Source organism: Falco punctatus (assembly GCF_963210335.1).
Source record: "Falco punctatus genome assembly, chromosome: 5".
Classification (NCBI taxonomy): Eukaryota; Metazoa; Chordata; class Aves; order Falconiformes; family Falconidae; genus Falco; species Falco punctatus.
Window position 1 is genome coordinate 86,670,480 of NC_137584.1, and position 24,882 is coordinate 86,695,361.

The 24,882-nt window shown below is 46.0% G+C and overlaps 1 protein-coding gene across 1 annotated transcript; it reads left to right on the forward strand.

The window, feature by feature from the left end:
• The first annotated feature begins 11,502 nt into the window (after nucleotides 1-11,502).
• On the forward strand, nucleotides 11,503-15,543 carry COX20 (cytochrome c oxidase assembly factor COX20). Its single transcript, XM_080390490.1, has 4 exons — nucleotides 11,503-11,801; nucleotides 13,890-14,004; nucleotides 14,138-14,201; nucleotides 14,782-15,543. Exons 1-4 carry the CDS (start codon nucleotides 11,769-11,771, stop codon nucleotides 14,921-14,923), a joined length of 354 nt encoding a protein of 117 aa, XP_080246616.1. The 5' UTR covers nucleotides 11,503-11,768; the 3' UTR covers nucleotides 14,924-15,543.
• The last annotated feature ends 9,339 nt before the right edge of the window (nucleotides 15,544-24,882 follow it).

Consider the following 24,882-nt stretch of genomic DNA (forward strand, 5'->3'; position numbering starts at 1 on the left):
GAACACCTTTGCTTCCAATAACTGGAAGAATTTTCCCCCAGATGGAACATCCTTGGTCAGTATCTGCTGGCAAGCAGCCTGGGAAATTCCGAATATGGTTTTAAAATAGTTTCTGAAGCAGGAAGGGACCTTCAAAAAGGCAGTGAAATTTCAGAGTATTTCTGATCTGATCAACTTAGCAATGGTGTACTACCTTCCAACCATGGCAGGTCAATGAGGAGATGTGTAGGGGGTGCTCAGCACTGCTGGGATGGAGTGAGAACAGCATGGTGGCAACAAGAAGCCTTTGTGGTGTTTGGACACTTTCGCTGACCTGTTTCTGTAACTACATGTCTGATCTTTGCCTAGAGCTGCCCACTTTCCTAGTACTTGTGTTCTTTGGGGGACTGGAAGGGCGCAGAGGACACGGCCCAAGGGTTGGTGATGGCCTCTCCTGGCCCTGGATGACCAGCTGCCCATAACCTGCCCACGGAAGACAAAGGTGAAGAAAGATAGCGGCATGACTCAGTGCTTTTTCCTACAGGAGAGAGAGTTTCTGGGACAGAGGAGGTCTGCCTGTTGGGACCCTGCTGGGGAGGGAGCATGGGGCATGTATGGTCGTGAAGCTGTCAGTGGAAGGATAGGTGATCTCTCCAGAGAGCTGAAACGGGGCAAAGACAGAAAGCTTTTGATCATGGAGGGGGTGGAGGACGTTTCTTGCTGAGAAGATTCCTTCAAACCCTCCAGGACAGGAGCCACCAGCTCCACCTCTGACCTCCCTAACCTTTATCAAATTTCCCATCTGTGGCTGTTGCCTGCAGAGCCTTTACCAAGCTTCCCTCCAACCACCCCACTTCCCACCAACTCCTTTTAAAGGAGCATTTAAGCAGATCACACACCAGCTCCTTCCCCTTTCCTGTCACCTCTTCACAAAGCAACACAAACGCAGTCTTCCACCACTGCTTTCTACAAGGTGGAATACACAAGTCATCGTGGCTACCTCCTTCCCTCTAACAGGCTAGCACACTCAAAGCTAGCGAGAGCAGGTTACCCGGAGCTCTGGAGAAACATGGGATGGTCCTCAGGGCTCTCGGGATGGTTGTGAAAGCCCCCAGCCAGGTGGTGACACAAGGAAAGCCCAAAAGGACACACAGCCCGTGAGGACGGGATGGTGGGTCCCAAGCCAACTGGGGAAGAAAGAGTCTTGCTTCCTCACCAGGGCAATTCAGAGGCTGTCGGGAATGTTGGCACTCTGCTTGTTGTCCAGGGGCCACCCTTTTGCGGGGAGACAGCCAAATACGTGTTCAGCTTCCACACTGCACACGGTAAGGCCAGAGGCAAATGCAGCATAGGCGGCCATAGCTCCGCTAGCACCAGGATCTCCCAGGAATCTACAAAAGCTGTAGCAAATACTGGGCTTGGAAGGCAGAGGGGAGACCAACACAGCAGCCAGCAGCACCTCCCCAGGAGAGAAGGGAACACAGTGACAGCTGCTCTACTGTGGCTCTAAAACCCAAAAGAGATGTCACTTCTTGGGGCTCTGCCAACTATTTCGCTCAAGACTGCTCAGGCTCCCACTCCATGCGGGCAGTCCCGACCAGCCTGACTCCCGACAGAAGACATACAGGGTAAGGTACCTGTCTCTCCAAATCCCAGCCCTCCCCGATGTTTGATTTACTCTGATCAGACGTGTTCACTGGATTCAAAAGCAGGCTGCACCAACAGGATAATATACAGGTACTAAAAATTAAATACCTGTCATTTAATGTTCCCTTCACATCAGTATTTTGTGGAAGCATTCATTCGCAATGACGACCTGAAGGTGTTACATTGCAAGAAGGATGCTAAAGGCAGAAAGGATTTGTGTGCGGTTTTCATCTAGTTCCTATTTCCTACGCAATTTTGGACAAAGTGACACCTTGGGATCCCTTCCAGCCCTATTTTTCCTGAGTTTATAGTGCCATTAAATATGGTAACTTCGTTGTTGTTGGGCTAGAGGCCCAATAACAATTTCCTATCTTTCTGGACAAGAAAACAGGTTTTGTTGTTTTATTTAATGATGCTATTCTTCACTGATTACATGATGTTTTAGCACTTGTAAAAATTCAGTGTCTGTACTCTGGCCTCTTTTTTTCCCCCAAAATCAAACTAATAACCTCAGTAAATTTCAAGTTACAAGTAAGCTTTAAGGAAATAGGGAGCTTAGTGTTTTGGTGAAATATCAGTGTATGTGCATCAAAATGGATTCTAGAAAGTTTCCAGGAACTAAGCTGTATTAATTATGAAAAAAAAATAAGTTTAACCAGCATTTATATACATTCACAGATTCTGGACAGTTTGTAGGGACGTTCAGACACCTCTGCAAATGAGCTAAAATTGGTCCATATGTCATTCTTCGTAACTATAGATTGAAATTGCATAAGAATGTGAAATTAACTGAAAAAGCAGCACTCTTGTGGATAACAATATCAAAAATTAGCACTTTTCTCAACTGAAGCCTGCACGATTTCATTAATTACCTGTCTTAACTCTGGATCTGAAATCACAGTCACTCACAAGCCCAGTGACAGGTGACAGACTGCTCTTAGCAGACACACCCCTAGTAACTAAGGAGCTGATGGTTACTGAGCTTTAAATAAAATCAAAATGCTTAAATTCTACTCCTCTGAGTGCACAGCAGCTCTGCATTCTTTGGAGAAAGACCTAATAAATGAAACAGTGAGGGTTTGGGTATTGTTCCATGATTTGACTTAAAAATAACAGCGTAATGCCTGAAGTTCTTAGGCATTGCTCTTTTGCCACAAGATAAGATTGGTCTTTCTCTTCTGAGCAGATAATTATGCCAGTTATAGATAAGATTTTACAGAGACCTCTAATATGTTACAAATAAATCTGAGGATTGCCTGAAGTTAGGTTGGAAAAAAACCCAAACCCCAAACCCTTGGAACAGCATTAGTTTTCTTAATATTCATTACAAGCAGTTAAAAAAGATGGGGAATTTAAGAAAAACTGCTGTATCGCAACGATCATCTTGATCGACGACTTTAAAGTACCCTCACAGGAGGTAAACAAACGTAAAAAGGAAACCATAAAATACGGGAACATACGTTATCGCTCCCGAGCGCGAGGACGAGGTGGGAATCGGATGGAACTGACACTATTATTGAGAATTATACTATCGTAATCCCAAGTTAGCACTCTGAAGGATTGTTCATCAAAATAAGCACTCCTTTCCCTTCCTCACCTCAGAAATGGCCCCTCTCTGAAGCACCAGGTCCGTGAAGCTTGTCGTTGAAGCTTCCTGCCAACACCGACTTCCCCAGGACTGAAGAATAGCTCACCAGCTACCTCTGGCTTGTGTTAGGCTATTTTAGCTTCAGCAGACCAGAAAATCTAATCTATTAGACATCAATTATATCCAGCTCTCTAAGAATTTTAAACAGTTTACAAGTGAGGTAATTAAGCACATGTTTAGTCTCTGCTCCCACAGAGGTACCAAGAAGGCACAAGTCTGACATACTGGCAAAATAAAACTATCAGAATGGGAAAATGTATGGGACAATAGGATTACCAGCATCAATAAAGAAACCTTTCTGCATAGACCAGTAGCCACCAAATAGATGCCCATGCCCAGGAGGCCAGAAATTGAATTCAGGGAGCAGCTAGCTATCTCACTGGTGAGGATAACAGCAGTGGGTTCGCCACTAAGGGAGACTCCTGAAGGTTTCCTCAGCAGCACCACTGGGCACATGGAGGGGGACAATAATTAACAAACAGTTCAGTGCAGAAGGTGCACACAAATCCCCCTGGTCCACCCGGGAACAACTCCCCCAGCAGCCCAGAGAGCTCCAGCTGCCCTACTATCTTCCAAAACAACAGAGCTCGGCTTCTGCCCCCCACCAAATTCTGCTGGCTGTCTTGCAACAGGTGCTCTATAGAGTTAATTCGTAGATGTACGTGACTTTAGCCCAGCACCTGATGTTTTAGGGAGAAACTAGGATCCTCCAAAACCCAACTATGACAGAAGGTTGTAGCCCTCGGTAGCCAGTTACCAACAGGCGGACTCAGCCTTCAGGCCAGGTCACAGTGTGGCACCAGGAAAAGAGCAAAAAATACTGGATTCGAAAACACAAGCAACAAGACACAAAGTATTTTTGATATCTGATCCTTCTCAGAAAGCAGCAGAAACCACACCAGGTACAGAAATATTTATATGTTAAATCAACACTCTCAGTGTGCAAGACATGAAGTCATCCCTGTCACGAACAGGAAAAACCTTGAATCCTTGCCAACAAATCTGGACACCAAAGCAGGACACCTGAGGTGCCTGCAAATCTGGAACAACCGATTTGAAATAGTATGCTGTGCTTGGCTTTGATCTCTCAAATCTCAGCCTTGCAGACTGGCTGTTACGAGATCCTTCTGAAACCAAAAGCTTTCTTTCCCTTGCCCCTTGCCAAAGGTGCACTATTTTGCACAGGAGATCCTGCCCTAACATACTGAAACCAGCCTTTGCAGCATGACAAAAAACCACACCCTGACTTGTCTGAAGCTTTCCATGTATTTTGGACGGCAGCTGTCTTAGGAGTATACTGTTACCTCACACCTTGCATCTGGCAGGGTGCTAGTGGACAGTCGTGTCACCAGACAAAGTGAGGTGGGGATAAGTCAGCAAAACCTACTCTAAAGTGTTCAGTACTTGATTATAAAATTAAAATAAAAACCCCAGCCCCTTAACCTCCTGCTCCCCCCCAAAAAAAAAGAAGAAAGAAAAAAAAAGGAAGAAAAAAAAAACCCAAACCCCCAAGATATAATGAGATCTACCTGATGCCCCATACTTTCTTTCTAGTGGATACATGGCATCATTTCTGAACATCCTCTCCAGTTGCCTGATTGGGGTGTCTACACTGATATGCTCTGCTCCTTCAATGTGACTCTTCTTTCCCTGTTATGCTGCTAATTATAAATCTACTTTAACGGCACACTGCATGCAAAACACATCATCAAAGTGGCTCCTGGCACACCACTTCTCTTTTACCCTTCAGTTCAGTGATATCATTATATTCTATCACTGTCTGTGGTAAAAATGAACCAGCTGTCCAGATCATAGTACATTAAAGAAATATTAATATTCTTTCCTTTATCTGGGCTTTAGCCTAATCTTGGTAAAAATGCAAGAGCCACAGCAAGTAATGCAAAAAGTTAATCTAGCTAGTGTTGGATTATAGGAAAAAGCGTAAGGACATAAGAAGCACACCATGATACTTCCTCAGAATACCCTTGCAGCCCCCAGCAACTTGTGCTGAGGGCATGAGAGGGCACCTGACCATTTAAAAGCCTTCAAGAGACTTTATTTCCCCTCCCCTCCAATGAATTTTCTAGTTCTGTCGTGTGCGTGTTTAAACAGCTTATGTCTAAATTTCTTATTGATGCAACCCTGTTTGGTTCATTACGAATTCTCAGAAATCATATCCCAAAAGAAACAATTACCATACAAATATCTTACTCATTCTGGTCTCCCATTTTCTCCCAGGAATTAATAAAGCCTGACACATTCATACGACACACATGGAACTCGAGGCTCAGAGTTCATAACTGTCCTCCACACCGTTCGTGATAGAAACCTCAAGACAGCTACTGTATTTTGAAAAATTAAGACATGAAATGGAAGGGGAAGTTTTAAAACAAAGATAAACATGTTAGGAATGAAACAGGCCTAAGTAAAGTAGCTTTGAGGCAAGAGAAGAGCTCCCCTCCACACTCGTGTTTCTATAACCCCATGGTTTCTAGGCCATTATTATTCAGACTTGTTTCAGAAACAGCATGAATCTCCTCATGTCCTCTGTTACAGAAAACAAGTTCTACCTCTTACACAGTTGCAACTTAAAAAGTGGACCAAAAAATGGCAGAAATAAATACTACCATCATCTGCTTGAAGTGAATTACAGTGATGTACAAGAAAGCATAGTTATCTGTCAGTATTTGCCACTAACACATTTAAGACACACTTTAAAGATAAAATACAAGTAATTTGTAATATATCAAAAATTTCAGTACATTAAGAAAAACTGTTCTATTTTTAGTTAGAAGCATGTTAAGTCCAATTGCTGCTAATAAGTCAGGAAATTCTAAATGTAGCTCTACATTTAACAGAATAGCTACAATTATAAACCCTTATGTTTCATAGCCTCTTTTTTTAAGACAAAGCCTCTTTTTTTAAGACAAACCCCTCCTCCTTTTTGAATCAAGTGCCTGACTAAGATAAACAGATTTAAAGATCTGGCAGAAGAAATAAAGCCGTTAGAAGCCTGCCCTTGTTCCCTCAGCTTTTAGAAGAGTATGTTGAATTAACATCTCTTACATTTTCCAGCTGAAACGATCATTTGTACAGGCAGTTAGGAATAAGTTAGGCAAAAGTCAGCCCACAGAAACCATCAGCGAAGCAAACCTAGAATAAAACTGTCTTGCAGTTGAAATTTAATTTGCATTAGCATTAATGCTTGGGGGGGAAAAAAGTAATTTTTTTTTATTCAGTTGCACAAGCATGCTTGCTGACTGCCTTGGCAACAGCAGCCTGCACACACTCCTGCCTGCCCCGGCCCCACAAGGGTGCTTACTCAGACATAACCTACTGCGCAGTCTCTAAAGCCATCAAAATAACCATTTAACGCCGCAAAACTATCAAAATATGTAATTCCTACACACCTGCATCCAGTAACACAATGTTCCTCTCCTGGAGGACAAACACCCTCATGACAACTTGAGGACATGTGTGGAATAACCATCCTCCTCCTGGCAATTCTGTGTCCCCCTTGCTTTCACAGCTTACGCAACAGCACATGATCACCACAAGCAATTGCTGGGCTGCTATTTAAGTAGCTTCAGGGTGACCATGAAGACAGATAAAAAATACTCTGTGGACATCTCCAAAATTTGTCTTGCGCCATGCCTCAACTACTAGCCCAGGAACCTAACAGCCTGGTACCTAGCAAACAACATCTTCAGCAGAGCAATTTCTTGCAGCACTTGATCTCACTCTGCACTGCTCTTGAAAGATCAGCATTTCTCCCCTCACACTGGCCGGGAAACAGCTTCTTGTGTAGCGTTACTTTTCAGCTGCATCAGGTGGCAGAGCTGGTGGTACAAAGGAGAAGGCAGGATGGCCCAGCAAAGAAGAGGAAGGCTGGGACTGCTGCTGGTGCCGGGAGCCCAGTCTGGAACATTTTAAGCTGAAAGGCAAAGCTGAGAGTGGTTCGATACTGACAGACAGAGCAGCCCCTACTTGCCAGTTACAACTGCTACAGACAGACCAGGACTGCCTTCACAACCTACCCGGGCAGAGCACGCAACCCCTGGGGAGATTAATTCATCTCACTGGAGGCTTATTATCTGGAAAGTCTGTGGTAGCCATCAATCTGAAGTGGTTATCATCCATACTGCCTGTTAAATGTATTTCTTAGGACAGGCTGTCACACCTTTTTCAGGTCCTTGCTTCTCCACAAAGCTACGTGGTCTAGGAGTAACTGCTAAAGGTAGGAAATTCCGTGTTTGTGTGATGGCTTGCTCCTTCTAGGGAGTACAGCCTGAACTGTTTCACAAGTGATGAGATCCTTGCACATAGGTTCAGATTCCTCATGAAAGTGCTCTGTGTGATGAAGGAAATAAGCACTGGACAAGTCAGCCAGCCAGCCAGGTTCCCTTCTGCGCTGTTGTGACACGAGCGCCTTTTGCCCACTGCTCCATGTCCTGTACGCGGTCACCTCTTTCTCACTGCTGGACTGACAAGAGTTTTGCCTGGCCTGACCTTTAAACATGGAGGTGAAGGGTGATGGGACAGAAAAAGGATTGCTGCCAAAGACCAATCCAAACCGTTCCCAAGCTGGCAATTTCAGGATGGAGTGGACAGGCATGCAGCTTCCCATCGAAGGATGCTACACCCTTTTGATCACCACTAATAAAAACAAGGACTGCATAAATATAGGGAAAGTTCAAACCACTGAGAGCGAGTGTCAGTCACCACTTTGCGATGGGGAAAACTGAGCGTGCATAGGCAGCTTCTCCAAGGGTCTGCAGCTCCAGATAATGTCATTACGGAAAGATCTTTCTGTATCAGTCATGTCCTTTAGCATCAGAAAACCAAGGCAGCAATCCCAAAGGTATACACAAGGTGCCCAGCTTCCAGAAACAGCGCAGTGTCCCTGTCAATGGCCAAAGGCACGTAGGCCAGGGCTCTTGCTCAGCCACCTTCCCTGTAGGACACACTGATGGGATACAACAGAGATGCTCCAAGATGTGCCTCTGCTGGGCCAGCTGTACCAAGGGTTTAACCAAAGGTTGGTCCAGCCCTTGTAGCAAATCATGCTGGCAAGGCAGCAGGCGCATTCCCTGTACTACCACCCTCATACATGGAACAGTACCGCATGCCCGCAGAGCCTCATCCCACTTCATCAGCTACCAGGCTAAAACCTGCATTTTAGCTAGCTAGAATTAGTTATCTGCATTTTTATTCAAATCCTGCATGTGAAAAGGAACATCCTACGTCCAGAGCTTTCAAAACACATCAGGAGAAAAGCAGAAGTACGAGGCCCCTGCTTCAAGAGCCCTGCCCTCCTCAAGAGCCTGAGGACATCGCCCCAAGCCCCCCAACACCCCAACATCTCAGGTCCCTACAGGCCATGAAGGAAAGCCAGCCACACACTTCAGGCTATCCTAAAGTGTTGTGCCAGTGGCCCCTCCGCTTTTAAGCTAGGGAGGCTCCAGCTCAAGTGTCTGCACTGCTCCCAAGCACTGCCAAGCAGCCCTCTGCATGCTTCCAGTTCCTCCAAGGGTAACAGTTACTACCTTTAGAGCAACTGCTAAAACAGATGAAGCAGAACTGTGAGGTGCAGCAATAAAGCAGATCAATGAGTACCAAAGAGAAGACGAAAAAATTAGAATGATACATTTATTGTCAATGGATATTTCTGTGTAATTTGCATGGATCAGGTATTTGGAAAAGGGATAACTGACACGTAGGGAAAACCACACACTTCTCCTTAGCCTATTCTTGACTACCAGCCAGAAGATGCTCAGTTTGTGTGCTCTGCTCTCCAGCACCTTCATTCTAAAATCAATTTCCTGTTTCAAAGCAAAAAAAGATCTTTCCATTCTTCTCCTTAAAAACACAAACTTCTGCAGGCCAAGCCACCTCATCGGCAGTAAAAGCAGTGTCTACTTTTCACCACTGTGGCCTTGTTAATGGCAGGCATATCAGTATGCTCTTGGGATTTCTCACTATAGTCATCAAAGTTTATCATTGCTTAATAAAATGCTATTACATTTTTGGGGGCCAACTAAGATAAGAAGAGACATTACAAAATTTTCCACAGAAAGATCATGCCAACAATTTTGGTTTTCACGTATTATAGCAAACATCCTGCGTTTGCAGCACTACATATATAATATATATTTAACAGGCTAAACTACTCACAGTTCAAGCAATGTTCACTGATCTTTTAAAAATGGGTAGTAAACATAATAAATCAGTGTTCCATGAATTCTGAGCATTGCCTGCAAAGTCCACAAAGATGATAAAATGGTGCTAGATTGGGACTGTTGGAAGGATTGAGACTTGTTTCTAATCCAACAGAAATTTAAAATAGCTTCTGTAAATGTACAGTAGCACTTTTCAACTCATGATACATGAAAATTGATTATGTGTAAAAGCAGATTGTTTCCAACATCCTGAAAACACATAATGACAGAAAAAAAACCCAAGATAGGCCTAAATTTTGTTTTGTGAAAAAGACCACAGGATTAAAAAAAATCACACCTCATACAAAAATAATATTTAGCAAGGTCTGGAGAGATCTCATTTCCCCTAGGAAAGTAACGCTGTTTTGAGACATACCATTTTTTAAACCAAAGAGCATTTCTCATCCCTGTTACACTTCACTGCTAAGATAGAAAAGTTTCTAAATTTAACTACTCAGCAGGTAGGCACTTGTTTTCCTGCAGCAAAATTATTGTTACAGTATCTTGCAGAACTATAAAACTCTGTCCTATGTTACTTAGCACTATTTACCTCTTTAGATATCACTACAGGTACAATTATGTGTCTCAGGGACCATTTTCAGGATGTCTACCTGATTTAGCACAGGACTTACCCTCACTGAACCTGTCACAGATTTGCTAATAAGTTAGAATTAATTAACCACATTTGATTTTACACAGTTATTTTAATAGGAATATAGAGTTATAAGAAATATTTTAATGAAACTTCTATTTGTACAGCAGTAGCTGCTATGAAATCCTCTGTATAACCCCGTACCGAGGCCGAAGGATTTGGTCAGAATCACCTAGTAGGAATGTTTAGAACTTAGATAACGGACTTAAGATTCAAGATGATTGTTTATATGTAACCTAGGAGAATGTACTAAAATGTCAAAATGAGAATTAATGTGAACTGGGGAGAGTCAAGTGAAGCAACTCATAGTTACCTGCAAAGAAACAGTTACCTTAAGTGAAAGGTAATTCCGGCAGGGAGTATCACGACCACTGACTCACGTACCACCCACCCGAATAATACCCCAGACCCATTTCTAGACCTTTCTAACCTTTACTGCGCAGAATTGGATATGGGAGGAGAGTATGTTAATGATTTTCAGGAAATATCATGATTCTGCATGAATATTTAATGAATATGCATGAATAAGTTCTATATAAGGTGCATGATTTTGAACCATGGTGTGCGTTGATCGTGAGAGGCCTCACTCACGCACCCAGCCATCAATAAAGAAGTGTCTGCTTATCTACATCACATTGGTGTCGATAAGTTCTTCATTCTGAGATTTCGGTAACAAACCCACTAGGGTTTTCTCTAATTTAGTTGCAGACATCCCGCACCGAACCATCCTCAAGGGCACTTGCTTTTGAAATCATTCTTCCTCTGTCTCCTTCTCCCTGCCACCAGGACGCCTTCTCCCAGCTGCACATGCCCTTTTCTTCACCCCATTCCAGCACCTTCCTGGAGACCCCACCTGCCACGCCGTGCAGCGCTGGCTGGCTACCCCCAGGGGAAGGACCCACCACCTCCCTCTGCCACTGAGGGCTACTCACTGAGTGCATTTACGTCTCCTAGTCGTGTTATTACTCTTTTAGCTTTTAATAACTCGGCTCAGACTGGCCGGGGCCTAGGCCACCAGGCAGGGCCTCTCTTCGGGGATTTATGGCACACCACAGCGCAGGGAGCTGCTTTTAACCTTCTCTGCGTCCCGCGGCGGGGCGCTGCGGCCTGAAACCAGCAGGGAGGCCTGTGCAGGCCGCCTGTGGCCCCCACGCATAAAGGACACGAGTGACACGGCACCGGCCTCTCAGGGTGCCGGGGCTGCCCCCCACAGCCCCCCCACAGCAAACAGCCCCCCACGCACGGCAGGGCCTGGGCCAGACAGGGGCCCGGCCGGAGCGGTGGGGGTGGCCGGGCTGAGCGCCAGCGCCCGCCCGCTCCCGCCTCCTCCTCCTCATCCCCCCTCCCCCTCCCGCCCCGGCGTGCGTGCGTGCGTGCGCGCGCCCTGCTCCGTGACCCATTTCACTGAACAAAGGATTTTGCTGGAATCTCAGCGCTAGACCTAAAATGGCGCCGGCACGCTCGGCCGTCCCCCTCCCTCCCCGCCCCGCGGGCACCATAGAGATGGGGCGGGCCGGGGCGGCTAGAGCGGCCGCTCCCCGTGCCTTCTCTACGCGGCCGTAGTCCGGCCTTGCTGGTGCGCGGCGGGGGAGGGGGCGCGGGCCGGGAAAGGCGCTGTCGCATCATGGCGGGCGAGGGCGACTCTGAGCCGAGGAAGGTAACGGCGGCTGGATGGATGTACTGGGCGGGGGGGGCAGTGCGGCGAGGGCCCTTCTCGCCCCGAACGTGGCCGTAGCCCTCCCTCCTCTACGGAGCGCTGCCCCTGCGCCCCGCCAGCAGCCCCTCAGGCCGGGCCGGCTGCGGGCGGGCGGGCGGCTGAGGGAGCGCGGGCGGCGGGAGGCGGCAGGGCCGGGTCTGGAGCCCCCCAGGCGCAGGGGGGTGGCCGTGCGTGGGGGTCTCCACGCGTTTGAAGGTTTCCTTGAGCGCCCCGCTGAAGCGCTGCCGGGCGCCGGGAGGAGGAAGAAGAGGAGGAGGAGGAGGAGGAGCTCCCCGCGCCCACGCGTGTCGGTGGCGCCAGCAGCGCTGAGGAGAACAGGGGCTCTCGCACACCAGTCTTGAAGCCCCGCAGGGTTTTTCTTCTCCAGAAGAAATAACGGGAAGAGCACACAGAAACCCACGCAGGGCCAAGTGAAGGGGTGTGTGTGTGCACGTTTCCCCACAGACCCTCCTCAAGGCTTTCTCCAGGCTGAAACACTGCCATGGCGCTTGAGCCTATATCACGGCAGCAGTTAGCGTCGCAATCAGTGATTTCAAGTATAGCAACAGGTGAAATACTATTTTAAAAGGCTGCCTCATGCTGCATGGATGTAGCAGGGATACCTTCTTAGCCAACAACAGCAACATATCAAATGACTTCTTCCATATGAGAGTACTTGAAATTACTCATTAGGAGATTAGACCAAATCCTGTTTGTCTCACTTGTACGCGGGGATTATGTGGAAACAGCTGATGGGTGTCCATAGGGAACATGGATAAAATTGTTGATGGGGATTTCCGTGCTTGCATACAAATCCAGCTGTTGTCAGATGCTTGCCATCCCCATTACCAGTCAGACCTCTCACAGTGTCTTCACAGAGCCATCAGCCCTCCACAGATAGTTAACTATCATACTTCATCTTCAAAATATACTTTGTCCAAGTACGTAGCTTTACCAAGAAAAAATAAAACCATTTTAAAAGCATCTTACACAAGGATTCAGTTGGCACAGTTGCACATGTGGTATTTAATGGTCTAAGGGTTTAAACGCGATAGAATGTAGATGAATTTTCATGCCCTAGCGAATTAATAGCAGAAAGATGTGCAGATGTTACTACAGTGTAGCCACATTAACCCTGACCAATGTTATCTTGAGGCTTTTCTGTATGTAGTTTCTCACTCCTGCTTGTGGCACCAAGGTGCATTTGCAAGGATGTGTCAGGTGGGAAATAAGAGTTGTATTCCAAGTTAGAAGATTTAGATGATGCTGGAGCCAGCGTAGGCACTTCTGAAATGAAAAACATGTTTGTCAGTTCACGTTTGGGTTTATGAATGCCACATGTAATTTCCATTTGAAAATTAAATAGAAAACTGATAGATGCAAGCTAGGGTAGGTCACAGATGTGCGACAGAGTGTGAAATAGTTCAAATAATTTTTACTGGTAGGTTCATTTAAACCTTATCTGTTGTATATAGAAGAATTTCTGTGTACAGCCCCTGCCTATACGTAGGATTAGGCTAAAAATTACTGGTTTATAAATGTTTTTATTCAGTGTTCAGTATAAGGTTCTCTGCTACTTGAACAATCTCCAGTAACTTTGCTTTTTTTTTTCCCCAAGCACATTTACCTTTTCAGGTACTAAAATTATGTGGCATAACTAATGGCATAATTGATTGTAACCTTGCCTGTTTGTTGTGATGTCTGTTGGCTTTGAATAAAGATCCTGGATTCTTAAAGGTTTTCTCCATTCCTTTTTGGGGGAATGTAAAAGAAAAAATGAAATTGTTCCTTTATAATATTCAATAGAAAGGATGGATCAACAGGTTTGTACAAAATGGTGTTGCCTAAATCAATAGTTAACTCTTTGGAAACTATTCCTGACGCAGCTGCGTATGTTCCCTTTTCCTCAGATATAACCCTGGAAGTAGGAAATCCTCAAGTGATTATTTCTGAGTCCTCAGACAACGAGTCAGTTTTACTGTGGAGTTGGTATCGTAGACTTCTACAAAAGCAATTTTTTAAATCTATGGTGTGTTTTTTTTCTTACAGTCCTTTAAACTCCTAGGATTTCTTGATGTCAAAAGCGTCCCATGTGCACGAGAGTCAGTGCTCTATGGATCCCTGGGATCTTTAGTTGTGGGTCTTGGACATTTTTTAGCAACCAGTAAGTACTTACTCCTTCTAGTTTTTATATATATATTTCTGCAAGGAAAAATTAATTTGTATGCGCTGTTAGGTTTTGTTAATAATGGGAAGTCATCCAAGGTTTTTTCTGAGGATTTTTGTTTTTCTTTCAGGTAGAGTTAGAAGATCTTGTGACTTTGCAGTTGGTGGCTTTATTTGCACAATGTTAGGATACTGGTATGTAAAACTCTTCTTGAATTTTCACAGGCCTATGTTGGCTGCTTTGTACAATGTGATCCCCGTGTGACCTTTCACAGTGTTTTAGAAACTCCATAAAAATCTTGCCTAGCAAAGCATCCTCTTCCTTCTCCCCCACATATTTATTTTTTTAAAGGAAGAGAGTTCAATGTCTTTGAATTTTTGTTATTTTTTTAAAAAAAACTTGCTATTGTTTCTTGAATCCTAAGAGGTCAAGCCACCCAGTTACTTCAGTCTTTCTTAATTCTTTCTTTTTTCCTTCACATATGCCATCCTTCTGTCCTAATTATAAAGGCAGCATACTACAAGGTCATTAAATTAATTTCCATATTGCAGAAATTAGCATTTTCCATTGGGCTTGTATATCTTGCTCCTCAGTGGCTGCGTAATGTTTGCCTTAAAGAAATAGCAGTTAGCCAAGTATTTTCATGGTGCATCATTTCATAATGACTTTTACTACCGTTATTATATGTGGTTTCAACTTTTCAGCTGGCTGAGTAACTCTGATTTGTCACGTATTAAGCAGGGAATTATGTTTTCTTTTCATCCCCTCCTCTAGGTTTTACTGCAGGTACAATTTGGCCCAACAGAGGATCCGCCAAAGAGTGCTTAAAGAAGGAATGAGAAACAAAATTTTATTTGAAGGCAGTTCTCTTGATCCAGAAAGAAAACAAACCGGCAATGAAAGAAGTGATTCATAGCCTGCTATGGAGGAATTGTGGGCTAATACAGCCGTGGGAGAAGGTGGTCCAAGAATGGCAGTCTTCCCTGTGAATGGGTGAGGTGCCTGAACCTGATAAATCATGCTGGTTTTCCTAGCAAATCCAAGCAAGAAATTCATAGCAAATCTGTGAAGTCGGTGTACAAGCTTGCCTTTTTTTCGTGTATGTGTATGACTATGTACACAGTGAGAAATTACCTCCTACCACACACATTTGGGAACCGATGGGGTGTATTGCAGGCACTCGGAGGATTAATGACAGTGTTTTGGGACTGTGTTAACTTCCATTATAAACTGAATGGTTCGTTTTAGCAAAGTTCTAATTAGATCTCATTCAAATACAGAGAAGTATTTTTATCAGCTGTTGTCTTGAGTAAATGGATCCTTCAGTGCTACTGTTAATTGTGCTGTTTGTAAAACCAGGAATATTTGAACAGTAGGTGAATTCTTTGTTTGTGCAAGATGGGTGATATCAGTAGCCTTTGTGAGATTTCAGCTGCAAAATAACTTCAGATAATGTGTATACACTGTGAAGTTGAAGGATTTCCATCTTTGTTCTGTGTGAAACCAAGAATAAAACCAAATTTCAGAAGCAATCTAAGGTATGTAACTGATCTTTTTACTCGATTAAAAATCTTGTGCTTCTGTTTAGGGCATTGCTTTACAATTGGTGGAGTAATAATTTTTTTTAGTATTTTTTGTAAGTACTGATGGTCAATAGGTTTTGTGGGGTTTTAAATTAAAAAAGGCATATTCTACTTGTATATTTCACGGTACACGTTCAGTTGAAATTATATAGTGGTACTTTTTTTAAGGAAACCATCTTACTTGGAAATACAGTGTTAGATCTAATTGCATATTGGTAAAAAGATGAGTGATGGGTGTAACATTCCTTGCTTCTGTTTACATCCGTGACACAATGTATTTATTGTTTTCACAAAATGATTTATAGTGTATTATGCTGTAAGCACTTTTTGGTCAGGCATTCACTGAGCAAAAAGAGTCCTTTCCCCCCACCTTATACTTTGTCTGAGGGAGTTTGTGATCTGTTGTTAACTCAGGTTGGTGTGGGGAGGTTTGGGAATCCAGTTGTGAACAGCAGCGTTGCTCTACTTATTTAATTTGGAAATATACTTGAAAGCATTAAACAAACATGCTATTTACACTGAGATAATTAAACTTTTACCCTCTGTGGATTAGCCTCTTACAAGAGGAAAACAAACCTGTACACTCTGTTTCCTTTTTTCCCCCTCTTCCTTTCGTTTCTTCTGGAGAAAACAATAAAAAAAGATTTTTATGGAGGCCGTTCATTTTAATAATTTTACGTGTAAAGACTCCAGAAAACCTGAACTAGTGCAGTGAAACACTTCCTGTCCTCACTGCAAAGTCTAAACTCAGAAGTTAACAGTTAGCTAACTTAAATCTGAAGAGCAAAATGTTTCCCCTGGTTCTGTGCTGGGGGTGGGGGGAGGCTCCTTCCCTTTGGGGTGGGAGCTGTTGCCTCGTAAAGACCTTGGAGCAGCAGTGGGGAACGGAGCGAGCCACAAACCAGGACTTAGCAATGGCCTATTTTAATACATGGTTGAGTTCTTTCCTATCTGACCTAAGAAAAGGAACTGCAACCTAAGCAGGGGGTCTTTTGGCTGCGAGGTCATAGTTCAGCCGGGGAGTTTAGGAAACAAAAGCAGGCAGATGAAAATTTACTCTTTGGCAAAGAGCAGTTGTAGAGAAAGAAGAGAATGCTGTTTTGTACTGACAGGAAAGAAGTCAGCATGCACATAATGGCACCCTTCAAAATGCACAAGTACTGTGACTGATGAGAAAAAAGGAGAAGCATCGTGAGATTCTGTAAATTTAAAAAATCTGGGGAAAACTGCAGCATAACTCTCCGGTGTTGTTTGGTGTTGGTTTAAGCTACTGCATTTAAGGATATTAGCTCAACAGCAGCTTAACTACAGTATTAGCAATTCTGGCCAGTAACTTTGACATGCCAGATGTATCTGCATTGCACAGATAACTGATCTAATACTTCTGCTCCACTGTGCAAAGTGTAAAGTGAGTATGCCAGATGTTAACAGAAAAATGGGGAAAGAGGCGATGTGCAGGCAGTGTGGCCGGCACGTTTGAGCTTCCTTAGCTAGGAAAACTTGAGGTGGAATTGAGCTAACCAAAAGTCAGAGCCTTCACTGAGGGGGGTGGGGGGGTTAAGGCGAGTAAGCTGTGAGCAGGACTCAGTGGGGGTGGAATAGCAGGGGGAAGAATGCTCATGGTTAAACGTGCAGGGGAAAAAGTCTGGCGTAATTCCTCGCTACAGCTGCTTCTGCGCCAGCTATGGGAAGTGGATTGAAAGGGACTGATGGGTTACAACCCCCTGTTGAAAAGGTGAAGGACAGGACAAAACCCCCAAATCTCAAAGTTATTAGTTGTCATAAATTAGGATACATTCACAAGAAAACAAAAAATTGTTGTAACTTAATAGGAGTAATCTTAACATTTGAAAACAATTCCCTAACTATTTTTTAAGCTAGTGAGCCATATCCCTATTAACTCTAATTTTTTAAATCTAAGTTATTGGTGGAAATACACAGCATGCATCTGTGTTTTATAGTCAGACTTGATATCTTTAAGTGTTGCTGCTAATGACAGATGTGATAGTTTTAACAAGGTTCAAAATACTTCTCAAATTAAAGCTTACCAGACAGTTCCCAGAAAGGAAGAGAAATACGAATTTTGAAGACATTTGGGTTTCAGCCCTCTGAATGAGAGAATTAAGTATAGGAACTTTAAGCTATAAAGTTGCTAAAATCCTGTTTATTTTACTGAGTTAACGTTACTTGGTGACTTCCATGGTGACTGACAAGCACGCTTAGCTTTTATCCCTGAAGTTCAAATCCTCCCTTGAAGCAATCTAAACCACCACCAAAATGAACAGGTGGGTTTGTGGCCCGTTGTGCTCCTCCACACCTTGCTCTTCCCACTCCCCCCCGGCAGTGATACTTTTGGGAAAAGGTGCTTGCAGGAGCGCACGGCAAGGGCGCCTGTCCTCCAAGCCTTTCCAGAAGGTCACCGTCAAGGCAACGGGCAGGAACACGGCGATCTGAGGTGAATTGCTATCTCCATTAATAGAGATGTGTGTGAGCAGATGTGGCTGCTCCTCAGCGCCTTCACTAAAGCAAATGTTCATGCTTCAGCCACCGACCATTGTGCCAGGCTCAGCACCCAGGAACCGTTTGGAAGTTGGCGGCAGAGGCGATGATAAGCGTCACCCCAAACTCGTCATTTACAGCTGTACCCAAGCAGAGATTTTTGGGAGGCGTTGGCTCTCCCTGCATTTTGCAGGCTTCCAGGCTGGTCTGTGTGCACCACCACCCACCCCAGATCTTCCCGTGCTGCAAAGGAAAGGTCACCTCCTGCCACGGAGCGTGGCTCTTGGTAGGGTGATGTTGTATTTCATTTTTTAAGTGGGCGAGGGGAAGTACATTTGTTATTTCTGGTGTAAGCAACCCAGGTAACAATGAAGTACTGTGGGAACTGGGTTGTAATGAGCTCCCAAGTGAACGATTTTTGCCAGCTTAGTGGACTAATCCCCGTACTTCTCTCATTCCTATCCAAGCGTTTTAACGCAAAAGCTCAGTGGTCACCAGTGAAAGTTGTTTGGTTTGCTCCATTTAAAGTTTGAAACAAATAGATTTTGGAAAACTGATCAAAACAAAGGTTTTACAGTATGTTTGGATGATGCTTCAATGATTTTTTTTTTTTTTTTTTTTAGTTGAAGAGCAAAGAATTAATTAAATGTCAGAAGTGGAGCTGAGTTTTAGTTGACGTGACTCAAGGCCTTGCAACATATATACTTACGCTTAAAATGGAAATATTACACTAAGCAGGCATGGCTGCTAAACCTTCAGATGGGGGCAGGGGAGCAGGCTCGAGAAGGGAAGGTAGAGCCTTAGATGAGATGATGGGAGGAAAATGCAGATTTTTTTCCATGGCTGGCAGCACCCTGGTTAAAACCATTTGTAGGCCCCCACGTTTTCACGTGCTATTATTTTTTCTGTGTGGGCTCACAGTTTGCCTGAGAGCCATCCAGCAGCGGGTCTGCCTGTTCCCGCAGGAAGAGGTCACAGCATCCCTGGATCTGCTCGTTTGAAAGACTTAAGAGCAGCTTGTTCTGAGGAAGATATTTTAATCCTTCCAACTTCTGTCATCTATTGTAAGCAAGACTGCATCAGAGCCCTCCGCTTCCCCGGCCGTGCCAGGAGCCCCCGGCAGCAGCCACACCGTGCCGTGGGAGCAGCCAGACAGCACTGCAGGGCTCTTTAGACTGGCCACAGCTCCAAAAATACCGAGCCTGCATAGCGTGGTGATCTATTTAACAGAAGCAAAGGTTCCCCCTCTCTGTCTTCATGCTCTGGAGAGAAGGAAATGCTGGTTTGCTTATTTTTTTTAACTCCTTGTTTATTTTGTCAAATGCTGTTAGAAGGCAGGGGAGCTCTCAGCCATGGTGGCTTCTCTCCCCAGACAACAGATCATCTCTCCCGTTGATGGCACATGGCTTGTGATCAACTCCGGTGATCACTGTGTGCATTTATCCATGAGACATCTTGGTCTTCACGCACAGGTTTTTGGAGTTCACCTACAAGCTTTACAACTCCAGCTGATACTCATGCTTTCCATCACCCAGGTCAAGAGCTCTTACCACCTTTACCTTCCGCAGGTGGCCAAACACCATGAGACAGATCTTCCTTTACCACCCCATCACTGTGACACTGCACAGATGCGGTGGAAACGGGATGAGAGATCCACCCAGCCCATTTGCCTGTGGCTCCTTCTGAGCAAACTCACAGCCGGGGCGCCCACAATCCCCGCTAACAGAACATTTAGGATACATTACTTAAGTGATCTAAGGGAAGCTAACGTCCCCTTCCCCGTCAGGAAACATTCAGGCTCTGGCTGAGATGATAGCAGCAAAGATGAAAAGCCAATAACTATTTTGTTATCAGGCAGATATATTATCACAAATGGCTGTGGCAGGAATCCTTCATAAAGCAAATATACAGCAAAAAAAAAAATTCCAGCGATCTGCTCCTCAAAATGGAGGGGATGACACTCTGTTCAGGCCCCCCCAAAGAAATCTGGAGCTACCACTGTTGTGCTTGTAACACTTTCATCCAACATTTAGAGCCCTCGAGGGTCACCCTGAGGCAGCATTGGGAGGCTGTGACAGAACTCGTTTTACTTTCTCAGTTCCGACAGTTTCCAAGTGCCACCTTCTTCAGCAGCGGCCAGCTCGGGCTCCCAGACGGGTAAAAAGAGCTCAGCCTTTTCTTCCTAAACCTCACAAAGGCCCCGTGAACCCCAGCTGCAGAGGGCTTCTTACCCCCACTGACCAGCACGATGGTCCTCTCCATCCCCAAAGCCGGTCACCGTTCATTTCTACTCACCATTTTCTGCATCACTATTCATCCTACTGGGGATACCACCAGCATGTGCACTCTCAAGATGTATCTCAGGAGCATCTAGGTGGGTCACAGAGTCCCCAGCTACCACAGGGCCAGCAAGCCGCTCCCTCAGGATAATGTTCAGTTCAAGCAGAGCCACGGGTGCCCCCGTGCACACACACACTCGTGGACACACGCGTGCGGCCGTGCTGCCTGCGCTTCAGGAATGCTCCGAGAGCTGCAGGGCTGTGAGATGCCGCAAACCACAGCCCTGTATGAAATCACCTACTCCCAGTATGGCAGCAAACCTGACAGAATTCATAGTTACTTGCTGGTACATCAGTTGATACATCAGCAACACCATCCATCTCCTGGTGACCTCCCATGGGATCCATACTAACTGCAGTTCCTAAGATACAGCCACCATTCAAGGAGGAACCCGTGCACTCCCTCCTTGCCCCCTACAACCTGTTGGTTGCTTTCAGCAGTGTAATTTTCACTGGTTTGTTCCGGAACTAGACGGACAAGGATACTTACACTTGGTACTTGCTGGATAATCCACCTCTCAAGGCAGTATCTATAAAAGCAAGATCATTCCTGAAATCTTTTCTTCATTTTCTGTACTAGGATCTGCCGAAAGAAACTGTTGGGAGTCTCTAGTTTCTCTTCTGTGGGTGTTTCTTTAAAGGAAAAAAATAAAAAAGGACTGGCCAGCTGCCAAGCCATGGAGGCACATAAATATCCCGGGGCTGTGCCAACACGGCTGCCGAAGCGGTAGCAGCAGCCCCCTCCCGAGAATGTCTGGGACCCCCCAGGGAGATGCTGGTTTCTTTTGGAAGCGTCTCCCGGCCTCCACTTTCTTCACCACTGAGCAAGACCGTGGAGTTTTCCTCAATGCCAAGCAGGGCTGGGCTCAGCGTGCTGCCCCGTGGACCGGAGCTCTGAGTCAATCACGATTCCTTCCACCTTCTCCTTCCTTTCCAAGAAAGCAGCTCCTGCCGCAGCCACGTGCAGGAGCCAGCCGGGCAGCCCCAGTGCCGGCAGCCCCTGCTCTGCGCGGGAAATACTGTTCCTTGTAAAAAAGGCACCCGCAAGTTCTTACACAAGGTGTGACTGAAGGAAGGCCCTAGGTCTGGAAACCAAATGCGTTTTGTGACAATTTAAGTGTTTGTGCCTTCTCTGCTATGTAAGTACTGAAATAATTCTTATTGCGCCATCCCAGCCACTTTCTCTGAGGTTTCTCAGCAAACAGACAGGATGCACAAGACATTTAATTTGCACAAGTTGTTACATCTAATGTTTCTTTTTAGGTGCTTGGCTTGCTATTTAGCAATAAATTAGATTTTTTAAAAAATTATTATTATTTTTATTATTATTATTAGTGGTGGTGGTTTTGTTGTTGTTTTTGGTTTTGTTATTAGATGATGATGATGATAATGATGATGATGATGATGATGATGATGATGATGATGCGGCTGCTTGCATACTGGAGTGTCCACCGGAGGCTGGGAAGCAGCTAGCTGAGTAGCCGTCCTGCTGAAAAGGATGGGGCTCGCAGTGGACGCCAAGTCGAACACAGGCCAAGAGAGTGTTCTCACTGCAAATAAGGCAAACCACAGTCTGGGCTCCATCAGGAAGTGTGTGGCCAAGAAATCAAGGGATGCACTTACCCCCCAGTATGTGACACTGCTGAGGCAGTGTGTCCACTGTTGCTGTCCAGCTTTGGGCCTCCCAGTCAATGAGGATGTTGAAAAACCATGGAGGCTCCAGTGAAAGGCTCCCAAGGTGGTCAGGGAGCTCAAGTGCACGCCCTCTAGAAAAACAGTGGAAGGAGTTGGACTTGGTCTGGAGGAGCAGGCTGTGGGGTGACCTAGTAATTGCCTGATACCATCTGCAGGAGCCTCTTCATGGTTGCAGGGGATGCAGCAGGGGCAATGGCCACAAACTCTGGCTTGGGAGCCAGACAAGCTGTTTTGCTACGGGGGCAGCGCAGCGCTGGAGTAGGTTGCGCAGGGAGGTCACATAATTTCCACCCTTGCAGGTTTTCAAGCTTCAGCCAGACAAAGCCCTGGCTGACCTGCGGTACGCATGCCAGTCCTGCTGCAAGCCGGGGGGTGGATGGCATCTTCAGCGGGCCTTGCATACAGCATTCCTGCCGTCCTGGGACCTGCTGAGAGACGGAGAATCTGCAAAACCCAAGGCACAAAAAGCCCACTGTGGTGCAGAGGACCACCCATGCAAAGCAGCATCCCATTTTGCTTTGAGGAATTCATTCCCTCTGATGCAGTGCTTGCGGGCTGGAGGCCCGGCAGCACCCCGGGTGCTGCGGCAGCAGCAGGGAGCATGAAGCAGAGAAGACCAAGTGTGCACGACGTGAAGGTGCCAGGCTCTGGTACGTCGCCCCGCTGCTCGCCGCCTGCACACGATGGTGCCTGTGCACTCGCCTCTGCTAGCTCAGCTATTTCCAAATCTTGCTTCTCAGCATGATGTGAGCAAAACCCAAGTATCATTTGTTTCAGGAAAAAAAAAACAAATTACAGTAAATCCCTCCAACAGGGCTTACTCATTTCCTCTCCCCCATCTCTTACTACCTTCTTACCATAAAGACAAAAGTCCTTTTATAATACAAGGGCTTATTTTACCTGCTTGCTCAACAGCCCCACAAAGCTGAAAGCTCAGCACAGCCCCAGCATAGCTCTAGACTGCCTGCATGTGAATTGGTTACATGGAGACTAAAAAAGAGAATCGAGCCTTTCACTCTTCTCTCACCTTGTAAACAGTCGGGGGTATTTGAAGCATGCATTGGCATCCAGAGAGATCTTCAGGACTACTCCGGGCTTTTTTCTTTTGCAACCCTCTTGGGCATGGGCACCATGTCAGAGCCCGTGCTCCGTCAGTGCTCCTCGCCAGCACAGACCTCCCCACAGCTACGGCAAAGTAGTTCGTGTTGGAGCTTGGTGGGGGAGAGCCCCCAGAGCACCGGGTGGCAGAACAGTTAACATAGGCTAACGTGACTGAAACAATGGCCACGCTCAGACCAGAAAACCCGTACTTGCATTTTTATGCCACATTAGTTACCAGAGATGTCCTAGTAAGCAGCCATCTGACCTAAGGGAGAATAACAAGCACCTTTCAATCCTTGTGTGCTAACCAGCAGCACATCCCCAAATCGTTAGTGTAAATTGCGTCTGCCCTCGACTACCAAGTCATAAAAATTTTTTGAGCATGAAGACATTTGAGGGGAAAAATGGCTGAGCTGTCTTACCCAGAGTTCTGATTTCAGTAACTTCCCGAACCAAAATTACTCTGCAGATCAAAGATTGTCTACTAAACCAGAAAAGAGAACAGAAAAACTTGCTCTAAAGTAACACTTGTATATCAACTCACCCTCATGAGTAATTATAATAGTAGCTTTTTTTACATTTGCATTGGGTTTTGTTTTTTTTTTTCTTTGGATGCTGACAATGCGCTAAGCATTTAGCATCTTTTTTTTTTAAGCTACAGCTGAGTTTACGTAGCAGCCGATGCATTGCTGAATCCTCCTACCGTTCCCAGCACTGGCAGAAAGACAAACTAAGGCAGGAGTCACATCCAGATGAATTACTGGCCAAGTCCCAGTTTCAGCTGATTCCTTGCAATGACTCGCTCCAGAGGGGCCCGTGGCACTGGGGCAAGAGAGCTCGTGCCGGGGGCACTGAGGGTGGTGGGTTGGCCCTGGCTGGATGCCAGGTGCCCACCAAAGCTACTCCATCCACCCCCTCTGACCGGACAGGGGAAGGAAAATACAGCAAAAGGTTCGTGGGTCAGGATAAGGACAGGGAGATCACCCAGCAGCTACTGTCGTGGCCAAAATAGACTTGACTTGGGGAAATTAGTTTAATTTATTACTATTTGAATCAGAAAAAACACCTTTTCCCCACCCCTCCCTTCTTCCCAGGCTCAGCTTCACTCCGGATTTCTCTATGTCGTCCCCCGACCCGTGGCACAGGGGGATGGGGAATGGGGGCTGTGGTCAGCTCATCGCGTTGTCTCTGCTGCTTCTTCCTCCTCACACCCTTCCCCTGCTCCAGCCTGGGGTCCCTGCCATGGCAGACAGTCCTCCATAAACCTCTCCAACACACCAGCCCTTCCCACGGGCTGCAGTTCTCCATGCACTGTCCAGCGTGGATCCCTCCCACGGGGTGCAGTCCCTCAGGAACAGCCTGCTCCAGCGTGGGTCCCCCGTGGGGTCACAAGCCTGGCCAGCAACCCTCCAGCCTGGGCTCCTCTGCCCATGGGGCCACAGGCCCTGCCAGGAGCCTGCTGCAGCACGGGCTTCCCACAGGGTCACAGTCTCCTTCGGGCATCCCCCTGCTCGGGTGTGGGGTCCTCCATGGGCTGTGGGTGGGGACCTGCTCCATCATGAACCTCCCCAGGCTGGGGGTGGGGATCTGCTCCACCACGCACCCCACCCTGGCTGGGGGCACAGCCTGTCACCATGGTCCTCACCACGGGCTGCAGG